The sequence below is a fragment of the Erythrolamprus reginae genome, chromosome 11, assembly GCF_031021105.1.
Source record: "Erythrolamprus reginae isolate rEryReg1 chromosome 11, rEryReg1.hap1, whole genome shotgun sequence".
In the NCBI taxonomy this organism is placed as follows: Eukaryota; Metazoa; Chordata; class Lepidosauria; order Squamata; family Dipsadidae; genus Erythrolamprus; species Erythrolamprus reginae.
This window is the reverse complement of record NC_091960.1, coordinates 20,976,692-20,989,127: the sequence shown is the minus strand read 5'-3', so window position 1 is coordinate 20,989,127 and position 12,436 is coordinate 20,976,692. Positions and strand designations below refer to the sequence as shown.

General features: G+C 44.9%; 1 protein-coding gene across 2 annotated transcripts in view; it reads right to left on the bottom strand.

Moving 5' to 3' along the window:
* Nucleotides 1–12,436, bottom strand: part of COL9A2 (collagen type IX alpha 2 chain) — a 130,432-nt gene that overhangs the window by 32,128 nt on the left and 85,868 nt on the right. For both annotated transcript variants that reach the window (XM_070764523.1, XM_070764524.1), the window contains 5 exons: nt 10,219–10,272; nt 9,163–9,216; nt 5,932–5,985; nt 5,760–5,813; nt 1,518–1,571 (listed from right to left, as the gene is read on the bottom strand). In XM_070764523.1, coding sequence (XP_070620624.1) covers nt 1,518–1,571; nt 5,760–5,813; nt 5,932–5,985; nt 9,163–9,216; nt 10,219–10,272 — 270 coding nt within the window. The remainder of the gene's footprint in view (nt 1–1,517; nt 1,572–5,759; nt 5,814–5,931; nt 5,986–9,162; nt 9,217–10,218; nt 10,273–12,436) is intronic.

Genomic DNA, 12,436 nt, shown 5'->3' with positions numbered 1-12,436 from the left:
AGAAGAGCAATAACAAGCTCTGGAATCATTTTCTTTGAGAGTGGGGCACTGTTCCAAAACAGCATTAGATGGGAAGCTCAGTTCAAGCCAGACGACTCCTGGATAAGTCCCTGAAGTTTTCTTGGCAAGATTTTCAAAGTGGTTTGCCATTGCCTAAGACTGAGAGAGGGTGATTGGCCTGAGGCCACTCAACTGGCTTTGCGACCAAGGCAGGAGAAGACCTTATGGCCTCTTGCAGGGACGGATTCCACTTACCACTGCTACCGGTGCTTGGTGCGCGCAGCTTCAGGTTGTTGGTGTGCATGCATGCACATCCCAATGAGATTTTGCTTCTGTACATGCTCAGGAAGCAAAATCACATGAGGGGATGCACGCGCGAGAGGGAATACGGTGGGTTTTTTTTGCTTCTACGCATGTGCAGAAGCAAAAAATCACCGAAATCTCTCTCATGCATGCGTCCCCTTATGAGATTTTGCTTCCTACACATGTGAAGAAACAAAATCTCACTGGAATGCCTGCGCACGCACACCAACAACCCAAAGCTGTGCGCGCAACTTCATTTTGACTACCAGTGTGCTGTCCCCTACCGTTGGTCTCTTGGTTTCTAGCCAGGATTACCATCACTACACCAAACTGGCTCTTTGCCTTCCAGTCAATCTTGACTTTTGGTGCCTACATTGGGGTGTCCAACCATGGAAAATTTAAGACCTACAGACTTCAAATCTCAGATTTTCTACTGGCTACCTTGGAATTCTGGAAGTTGAAGTCCCTAAGTCTTCAAGTTGCCACAGTAGGACAGCCTTGGTCTCCATGAAATCCTGTAGTGTTCTTGGCAACAAACAAGCCTGGAAAGACTTAGGGCTGGGGAAAAAAAACTTTGGAGTAGGGATGAAAAATCCTGCAAGCCAGGAAGATTGTTTGCACGTTGTTAGGGCTGGAAAAAGCAGCTTAAAAAAGTTACATTTGGAATATAAGAAACACCCCAGTTTTCAGCACCTATTATGGAGTGGAGTGTGTGTCGTATACTCCAAAAAATACAGTACTCCACCAACTGTCCTCTCATAATGTCCAGGCATTGTTTTAGAAGCTCTGCCAGCCTAGGAAAATAAGCCATGTTTCGAAATTCAGCAACAATTACAGACACAATTATTTCTCTGGATGCAAGTTGTTGTAAGCAAGCCATTTCTGTAGCAATTCCTGTACTTTTCAGTTTTGGATAAAGTTTCCTGAACCTGTCCATAATACATAATTTTCCATTTGATTTTCAATTTACAGCAATTACCATTTGAGCAGATAACAACCGTTTTTTAACAAAAAAAACTGGTGATTTCCTTTCAAAGGAGGCTTTCAGGGTTTTTGGGAGTTTGGGCTGTTTGTGTGTGGTGTGTGTGTGTGTGTATGGTTTGGAGGACAATCAAGAAGCAGGTGTTCAATTTTAAACGTTGACAGAATACAAGTTTGGTTTTGGGGGACAATGGAACCTAATTTGTTCTGTTCTGGAACAACACAATACTTACAGCCATTCCTCTGTGTCCCAGGGGCCCTGGAAGGCCCGGTTGACCCAGGCTTCCCTATATGACAAAAAAAGACAAGGAATAAGGAAAGATTCTAAGAGAACGGCAAGTACAGGTACTGTAGTTCTCTATTACAACCATTCATTTAGTGACTGTTCAAAGCTCAAAGCTCCAATGGCACTTTTTCACACAACCGGAGAAGCATCCCTATGATCACGTGATCGAAAGTCAGACACTGGGAAACTGATTCCTACTTGGTTGCAGCGTACCAGGCAGGGACGGATTTTTGATTCCGCCACTACCAGTGTGCTGCGCGTGCAGCTTTGCTTGTGCTGCGGGAGCGCGCATGTGTCCCAGCAAGATTTTGCTTCTGCGCATGCATAGGAAGTAAAATCCTGCGAGGGGACATGCACACACGCAGGGGTTTAGCAATTTTTTTGCTTCCATGCATGTGCAGAAGCAAAAAATTGCTGAAATCTTGCACATGAGATTTTGCTTTCTGTGCATGCGCAGAAGCTAAATCTCGCTGAGACAAGCGTGTGCACCTGCAGCAAAAGCAAAGTTGTACAAACAGCTCAATTTTCACTACTAGTACAGCATCCTGGTCCCGGGTTCACATCATCCCTTTTTGTCACCTTCTGACAAGTAAAATCAACAGGAAGCTAGATGATGATGATGATGATGATGATGATGATGATGTTTCCAAATGTAAAATAATGCACTTGGGGAAAAGGAATCTGAGTATTGTATTGGCAGTTCTGTGTTAGCAAATACTTCAAAAGAAAAGGATTTAGGGGTAATGATTTCTGACAGTCACAAAATGGGTGAACAGTGCAGTCAAGCGGTAGGGAAAGCAAGTAGGATGCTTGGCTGCATAGCTACAGGTATAACAAGCAGGAAGAGGGAGATTATGATCCCGCTATATAGAATGCTGGTGAGACCACATTTGGAATACTGTGTTCAGTTCTGGAGACCTCACCTACAAAAAGATATTGACAAAATTGAACGGGTCCAAAGACGGGCTACAAGAATGGTGGAAGGTCTTAAGTATAAAATGTATCAGGAAAGACTTAATGAACTCAATCTGTATAGTCTGGAGGACAGAAGGAAAAGGGGGGACATGATCGAAACATTTAAATATATTAAAGGGTTAAATAAGGTCCAGGAGGGAAGTGTTTTTAATAGGAAAGTGAACACAAGAACAAGGGGACACAATCTGAAGTTAGTTGGGGGAAAGATCAAAAGCAACATGAGAAAATATTATTTTACTGAAAGAGTAGTAGATCCTTGGAACAAACTTCCAGCAGACGTGGTAGATAAATCCACAGTAACTGAATTTAAACATGCCTGGGATAAACATAGGTCCATCCTAAGATAAAATACAGAAAATAGTATAAGGGCAGACTAGATGGACCATGGGGTCTTTTTCTGCCGTCAGACTTCTATGTTTCTATTATTATTATTATTATTATTATTATTATTATTATTATTATTATTATTATTATTATTATTTATTAGATTTGTATGCTGCCCCTCAACCACTGTGGTAAGGAAGATTGTCAAATGGGACAAAGTTCACTTAATGACCATCTTGCTTAGCAATTTGGGGCTCAGTTATGGGTGTAAGTCAAGGACTCCCTGTATTAGCTACCAGATAGATAGGATGTTTTATTTCCTTTCTTTAAAACAGAAAGAACTTGACAAAACTAATTTTGAAATGGAATAGCCCAGCCTGACTAAAGCAGGAAACATCCAGTGTAGTCCTCAATGTATAAATATTTTCTGAGTGACCATTCCAAAGATACGACAGCACTGGAAAAAAATTACTTATAATTGGTCCTCACGCTTACAACCATTGCAGAATTATCAGAGTCACATGATCAACATTTGGGCTTATGGAAACCTGCATGCATTTACATGACTAAGTCAGGGTTTAACTCAACTGCCTTATCTTAATACTAAAATAGGACACTGTTACATTTCAGACTATACTTGTACAGAGGCTGTTAAAAATTGATGTGGCTTTCTGCAAGTGTACATTATTCTCTGCTATTTATTATTATTATTATTTATTATTTATTGGATTTGTATGCCGCCCCTCTCCGCAGACTCGGGGCAGCTAACAACAGTGGTAGAACAATATGAACAATCCAATTAATAAAAACAACTTAAAAACCCTTATTATAAAAAACCAAACATACACACAAACATACCATGCATAATTTGTAATAGCCTAGGGGGAAAGGATAACTTAACTCCCCCATGCCTGGCGACAAAGGTGGGTCTTAAGTAATTTGCAAAAGACAAGGAGGGTGGGAGCTGTTCTAATCTCTGGGGGGAGTTGGTTCCAGAGGGCCAGGGCCGCCACAGAGAAGGCTCTTCCCCTGGGGCCCGCCAAACGACATTGTTTGGTCGACGGGACCCAGAGAAGGCCAACTCTGTGGGACCTTATCGGCCGCTGGGATTTGTGCGGTAGAAGGCGGTTCCGGATGTATTCTGGCCCAATGCCATGTAGGGCTTTAAAGATCATTACCAACACTTTGAATTGTGACCGGAAACCGATCGGCAGCCAGTGCAGGCCGCGGAGTGTTGCAGAAACGTGGGTGAATCTAGGAAGCCTCACAATGGCTCTTGCAGCCGCATTCAGCACGATCTGAAGTTTCCGAACACTTTTCAAAGGTAGCCCCATGTAGAGAGCATTGCAGTAATCGAACCTCGAGGTGATGAGGGCATGAGTGATTGTGAGCAGTGACTCCCTGTCCAAATAGGGCCGCAACTGGTGCACCAGGCGAGCCTGGGCAAACGCCCCCCTCGCCACAGCCGAAAGATGATGTTCCAATGTCATCTGTTGATCGAGGAGGACGCCCAAGTTGCGGACCCTCTCTGAGGGGGTCAATAGTTCCCCCCCCAGAGTAATGGACGGACAGATGGAATTGTCCTTGGGAGGCAAGACCCACAGCCACTCCGTCTTGTCTGGGTTGAGTTTGAGTTTGTTGACACCCATCCAGGCCCCAACAGCTAACCCCCCTCATGCAAGTGCAGGCACCGGCACATCACTTCCACTGCTTTGTTGACTGGACATGGGGTGGAGATGTATAGCTGGGTATCATCGGCATATTGATGATACCTCACCCCATGCCCTTGGATGATCTCACCCAGCGGTTTCACGTAGATATTAAATAGCAGGGGGGGGGAGAACCGACCCCTGAGGCACCCCACAAGGGAGAGACCTAGAGGTCGACCTCTGACCCCCCACTAACACTGACTGCGACCGGCGGGAGAGGTAGGAGGAGAACCACTGAAGAACAGTGCCTCCCACTCCCAACCCCTCCAGCTGGCGCAGAAGGATACCATGGTCGATGGTATCGAAAGCCGCTGAGAGGTCAAGAAGCACCAGGACAGAGAACAAGCCCCAGTCCCGGGCCCGCCAGAGATCATCCATCAACGTGACCAAAGCAGTTTCCGTGCTGTAGCCGGGCCTGAATCCAGACTGCTGAGGACCTAGATAATCGGCTTCTTCCAAGGACCGCTGGAGTTGAAGCGCCACCACCTTCTCAACAACCTTCCCCATAAAGGGAAGGTTGGAGACTGGACGGTAGTTATTAAACACGGCTGGGTCCAGGGAAGGCTTCTTGAGGAGGGGGCGCACAAGTGCCTCCTTATAAAGGGCTGGAAAGGACCCCCTCCCCAAGGAGGCGTTGACAATCTCCTGGGCCCAGCTCCGTGTCACCTCTTGGCTGGCCGAAACCAACCAAGAGGGACACGGATCCAGTAAACAGGTGGTGGAACTCACAGCTCCAATGGCCTTGTCCACTTCAGATCAAAGAAGATACAATAGCACTGGGCCTCTTCAGATCAAACATTCATTTTAAAAAGCTTTTTCATTTTCTTAAGTTGTCTAGACCAGTGTTTCCTAACCTTGGCAACTTGAAGTCCAGATGTCTTCAAGTTGCCAAGGTTGGGAAACAATAATAATAAAAAATAAGTCTAATAATTTGAACATTGTACAGACATTTATAGTTATTGACTTACCTTACACAAGAAAATAAAATTCTGCCTCTCCCTCCCAGCAATGTCTCCTTGCAGATTTAGTTTCACTTTCATTTTGGCACATGGCTGGCCTGCAGCTTCACTCAGTCAAGATGGTAGTTCTCCATCCAGATGTGCTGCTGTTGACCCTAATCACTTTTTGATACCAATCATGAATAGCCAAATGTTGCACACTTCTTCAGGGCACCTTCTTACCTTCACCCCAGGAATGCCAGGAAATCCATCTTTGCCATCAATCCCAGAAAGACCCTGGAAGGAGGGGGGGATGAGTGGGACATTATTTCTGACCTCTCATGGAAAATGAAGCCAGATTCCCTATGTGATTATTCCCAAAAATCTCATTCAGCTGGAAAGAAATTGTACTCACCCGTGCTCCTTTGGGGCCCATTTCACCCTGAGCACCACTGAAACCACGAGGACCCTCAAAAAGAAGAAAGCAAAGGCTCTGTTATTGATATACGCACCAATACAACATTGTGAATAACAAAACATACCAATATACTATCATAAATAACAGAACAACAGAGTTGGAAAGGACTGTGGTGCTCCTCTATCCCAATCTCCTGTTCAAGTGGGAAATCCTATATACCAGTGATGCCAAACCTATTTTTGCCCAAGTACCCAAAGGGTGCACATGGGCACAATAGTGCATGCATGTGCCCGCACCCATAATGCAATGCCTTCCCACCATGCATGTGCAGACAATCCCTTGTGTTGCCTCCCCCTCCACACATGCATGCAGGCCTCACTGAAGCCTCTGGACTTCTGGTAAGTCCATTGGGCCATTTTTGCCCTCCCCAGGCTTCAGGAAAGCCTTGGGAATCTGGATGGAGAAAAACAGGCCCAACGGGCCTGCCAGAAGTTTGGAAATGAACTTCCAGAAGGCTCATTGGGTCTGTTTTTCACCATCCAGAGGTTCTGGAGACTTTCCTGAAGCCTGGGGAGGGTGAAAATGGCCTACCCCACCCTCTGGGAGCCCAAAAATCATCTGTTTAGCATGCACATGTACACTGGAGCTGACATAGCATAACACCCCATCTGTCCTCAGATATGGCTCCGTATGCCATATGTGGCATGGATGCTAGAGATTCGCCATCATGGTGATATACCTCTGACAAGTGCTAACAAATACTTGAGAAGTAGTAAGTCCAGGAAATCAACTGAACCGGGGGCGGCTTCAAGTGGGGAGGGTGCTTTGGGGCTGGCACTGAGCCCCCAAACGAAGCGGGGGGGCCTCCCACAGCCACCCTGCTGCTCTATCCTTGCCCTCCCAATGGGGTGCTGGGGGGGGCTGCAGCGTCCTGGAAGGTCCAGAAAGACGGGGAAGAAGGAAGGAAGGCCCGAAGGTGGCAGGTATTTATGGAGCAACCCTTTTGCTTGTTCCTCAGGCAGGAACTGAAGCGCTTCACAAAAGCTTCAAAGGAAGCTGCAGTCCATCTGTGAAGGTGAGGAGCAGAGAGGAACAGAGACCTCGGATTCTGAGGCAAATGACATCTCAGACATCCCCCCCCCCATGATGTTAGGTATTCCTTTAAAGGACCCCAGAAGGTGTTTTCGACATTCAGATCCCAAAAGAGAAATAGAGAGTGAGGGAGAAAGAGAGAGGGAGAAAGAGAGAGAAAGAAAGAGAAGGAAAGAAAGAAAGAAAGAAAGAAAGAAAGAAAGAAAGAAAGAAAGAAAGTAAGTTAAAGACGGGAGTTCAGTTAGTTGAATGTTCTTCCCCCGCCCAGCTCATGGATAGGTGGGAAGGGAGCCAAGCCCATCATCTGCCCGTTCCGCCGCCCCTGCCTTCCTACTCCTGCTGCTGCCAGCAGGCCTGGCGAGGCAGCTCACTTGCCCTGACAGTGCTGAAGGGCGCTCGCCTTCCTTGACTGGGGCGGCGCGACAGGGAGGGTGGCTGCAAACGAAGGGAGGCCTTGCCTCCCCCAAGCGCACCTCGGCCGCAGCCCCTCCAGCTACTTCCCAGATCTCATTGCTTTTTTTCTTTTAGATTCCGTTCTCAGCTCTTCCCCTAAACGCCTTAAGATCTTAGCTTTCATATAAAGGGAAAAAACCTTTTTCGTTAAAAAACAAAAGTTCTCAATATATTATGGTTTCTAATGATGATTAAACAGTGATTTGATCAACTGGAGAGCAAATCTAGTAGAAAACCTAACTGAAGTGTTCTGCATGTACTTTTATTCTAATTTGAGAAGCAAGGAATTTGTTGTAGTTTCTTTTGTAATCAATCTGACTGTTTTTTTTCATTTCACACCTTGGTTCATAAAGTTAGGCATTCCTTAAAAGGACTCCAGAAGGTGTTCTCGACATTCGGGTCCCGAAAGAGAAATAGAGAGTGAGGGAGAAAGAGAGAAAAAGAGAGAGAGAGAGAGAAAGAAAGAAAGAGGGAGAGAAAGAGAGAAAAGGGGAGGGAGGAAGAGAGAGAAAGACAGAGAGAAAAAAAGAGGAAGTAAGGAGGGGAGGGGGGAAAGAAATATTGTTTTTGCTCCATACAGGCCAAATTTTTAATCAAGCCCCCCCTATCCCCCTCAATGGTGTCCCTCTTTACCAGTGTAGAAATCTGGTCACTTTACACTAACCTCCCAAATTCAGAGTTTTGGGAATACCAAAACTTGCTTCATGAATTCATGGCCTCAGAACATATAAGCAAGGCTGGGCTGGGCTAATTCTTGGATGGGTGACCACTCAGATATCCCAGGACTGTAGATGTCGCTTGGGAAGTCGAAGAAGCCTCAGCTCTGAAACTCTAACCCTATTTTTCAGCTTTATTTACTTCAATAAGTAACTCCACAATAAATGGGGAAGAGTTATTTCTTGCAGAAGAGTTATTATTATCAAATCAAAGAGTTATTATCAAGAAATACTTTTCTCCATTTATTTTTGGAGTTACTCATTGAAGTAACTAAAGCTAGTAGATTCAGTGGATTCATATGTGTGGGTATTAGATATGTCAATTTTACTTCCTCCTTTTCAAGGAATTTGCAGAAGAATATTCAAGAAATACTCTTCTGAATGTTCCTGGAAAGGAGAAAGAAGTAGAATTGATGCATCTAATACGCACACATATGAATCCACTGAAGCATGGAAGTTGTTAAGTTCTCCCCCAGGAATGGAAAAGGAACAAATCATAAAACATACACGGGTAGTCCTTCACAGGCAATGCATGACATAATGCGTTATCACATGAGTAACCTGACTTTATGACCTTTTTTTTGCAGTTGGGAGTTAAGCAAATGCGGTAGTCATAAAGCAGTCAGAATGGTTGTTAAGAGAATACAGTGGTCATTAAGTGAACCAATGGTTTGCTACAGGCACAGTTTTGCCAAAAATGGAAAAGTGCTTCTTTTTTTTTCTTAAGACGGTCCTAAAATGCAGCCTCAGGACTGTGTGAATTGGTAAACAGTCCCACAGCAGCCCATGTTGCTGAGCGCCTGAAGTTCGGTCATGTGAATGTGGAGCATCAGAACTTCGGAACTGGGTCATAAGCTCCTTTTGGAGTCAACTTGAGGACCCCCTGTAGAGTGCCATTAGTGCTTTCTTGCAAGGCGCTCCGCTTTTCAAAGATTTAATGAAAGGCTTCAGGGAAAAAAATACTCACAATTTCTCCCTTCTCTCCAGTTTGTCCTGGGGACCCCCTTGGACCATCTTCACCCTAAATCATGGTTACAGAGCACAGAGTTAAGCACAGGCGGGTTCTTTGGGGTTCCTGGAATCTCAGTAGAATATTCCCAGGACATCTGAAAAAGCTGCTGGGTGAGGAAAAAAGGGGATCAATATGGAGCCCCATTACTCTTAAATTCTGAAAGTGTGAGAAAATGTATGGCTATGGCCTGAGTAGCATTGGAGACAGGGTGAATTAATTTTGGGTGCTACAACCTTGAGAGCTGCAGATCAAGAAATCAACTGTTCCAATCTTACCTTAATCTTAAAATGGCTTAAGCATCCAATATTCTCTAAGAGTCACATTTACAGGATGTAATGAATGTTGATAATCAGGTTTTATATGTGGGTATAGAAAGGTTTTTAGGATGGAAATCAGAATGGGATAGATCAGAATCACCCCACATTCAAAATGCCATCATGAAGCCTACCGGCCAGCTGGCCTACCTTCCTGCCTTCCCTCCTACCTTCCCTCCCTCACCCCCTTTCTTCCATTCATGTTTGTTCCTTCATTCCTTCCTTCCCTTCCTCCCACTCTTCCTACTTCCACTCTTCCTCTTTCCCTTCCTTTCCTTCTTTCCTTTCTTTTTTTCCTTCTTTCCTTCCCCTTCCTTATTTCCTTTTTCCTTTTCTTCTTTCTTTTCCTCTTTTCCTTCTTTCTTTTTCTTCCCTCCCCTCCCCTCTTCCAAGGATCACAATTTAGTATTGGACAAATTACTAAAATTACCTTTCGCATCCCTTGTGAATCCATCTAAGAAGTTCTTCCTGGCAGTCAACCTCCTTAGGCAGAATACAGGAAAATGTACATAATGTACATAAACCACGTTCTTTCAAGGGAAATGTCACATGTTGCTGTGTTTTCTTTCCTTCTTATCCAAAGAATTTTTCCCAGGAAAACCAAAGAAGGAGCTCTCTTCCCTGAACATTACTAGCCCCGTGGAGCTGGGTAATTAATGTAGAAATTAGAAATGAATATAAAAGGGAAAGAAATTACCGGGGGACCAACAGCTCCAATACTCCCAGTCATTCCTTTGTAACCTTGAGGACCCTAAAAAAGAAAACAAACAAAAAGTAAAATCTCACCTTGCTGAATATCAGTTTCAAACTGGGAGGATGGACAACTCCTCATCAATTCATCCATCTTCCCTAAAAACCCCTCTGAATTTTATCTCCATCTGCTTTAGTCTAGCATTGTTAATGTCAGGCTCAAGGAGCCAAGACTAGCCCAATGGATGCTTCAGAATAGGTTCTTTATAGGTTTGCCTACAGATTGGAATCTTGCCTGATTTTAGGAAGGATCACTAGCTCTTTGACTCCTCCCTCTTGCCAACCATTGCCAGATTCCAGCACAGTTATGTAGTTAAAACACAACTGTTGCAATTCAGGTAATTTGTCTTTTTCCCCATCGCCTGTCAGCTGGACAGGAAAAAATGGATGGAAACTAACCACAGAGAGAAGCAACCTGGAACTAGGGAGAAATTTCCTAACAATGAGGACAATTAACCAGTGGAACAAATTGCCTCTGGAAGTTGTGGGTGCTCCATCAGTGAGGCTTTTAAGAAGAGATTGGACAGCTATTTATCAGAAATCGTATAGCTGTCAGGCTGAAGCCATTGTTGACTTGGAGACTTTGGCCTGCCACACTTTACGCTTTAGAATGTATTCTTGCTGTGGGAACCTGAGAGGGGTTGTTGCATGAGGGATGTAGAGGTGTAGGTTCTCAAGGTCATCCTTTGTTCAGTACCTGCCCAGAAGCTGATGGGAGTAGTAGACATGTTGGCAGAAGGCGACTGGTCAACATGATGAACATGTGGGTGTGGAAGCAAGGGACTGAACTTTAAACTGGGTGGAAAAACCCTCGTATCTTTATATTCAAGTTTCTCACAGATATGCCAACGTGACTTTGTTAATAAATTGGAACTTTGAGGAACGCTATGCCTTGGACTCTGATTTCATTTCGGATGCTATTTGGAACCCTGACACTAGCTCTCCTGCAAGAGCATAGGGCTGCACTAGTTGACCTCCAAGGTCCCTTCAAATTCTGTTACTGTTCCCTTATCACCAGAAATGAGATGGGCAGCTAACACTCTTCAACGTGGGTTGAAGAGTGTTAGGCAATCCTGGAGAAGATTGATGTTATAACAATGTTCTCTCCACCAATTTAAATTTTAATACCATAAGCCTACTTTACTTCTATTTTTGACTTAGTTAGGTGTTAGCTGCCCAGAGTCACTTAGGTGATATAGAAATGTGATGTGATGTGATGTGATGGATGGATGGATGGATGGGATACAGAGGTGGGTTTCTACCAGTGCGGTCCGGTGCACCGCTCCGGTAGTGGCCCGCCAGTTGCGCAATTTTAGTGAGATGCTTCCAGTCTGTCTTTACTGTTCTGTGCACACCGCCATCTTTTTTTCTTATTTGGGGGGATTTTCAGCTCTCGGAGAAGGAAAATCATCCCTCTGCGCATGTACAGAAGCAAAATTGCCCTGGAGAGGTGGGCACATGCTTGCACGAAACATCCCAAAGTGCATACAGCACACCAGTAGGAAAAGGTAAGAGGAACCCAGCCCTGATGGGATGGATGAGTGAATGAATTGGATCTTACCATGCCCTACTGAGACACAGTAAGCTCAGGGCCTCCTACTCCATACATTTGTGGTTTTGCAGTGGTTAGAGTGCAGTACTACAAGCTACTTCTGGTGATCGCCTACTTCCAGAAGCTTGGGCAGTTCAATTTTCATTGGCTCAAGGTTGACTCAGATGTGCATCTTTCCAAGGTTGGTAAAATGAGGACCCAGCTTGTTGGGGGCAATAGGCTGACTCAGTAAGAGAGGGCTGTAAAGCACTACGAAGTGATATATAAGTCTAAATGTTATTGCTATTTACCCTGGTGAACTCAGTGGATCTGAAAGCAAGTGATGGGCACAAAATCATTCAGGAAGCTTCTAAAGAAAACCAAGTTTGGACAACTTGAAGAAGACAGTTGTCTGTTGCTCGGCTGACCGAACTGCCTACACCGGAGCTCTCGCCTCGCCCTCTCCACCTTTCCCATAAGTTGACTTAACCTTCTTTGGGAATTCGCGGTGGAGCCTCTCTCACCCCAAGTGGAAGAGTGAGAATGGAGGGAAGGAAGGAGGAAAGGAAGGAAGGAAGGAAGGAAGTAGAGAAGAGAAGGAGGGAGGGAAGGGAGGGAGGGAGGAAGAAAGGAG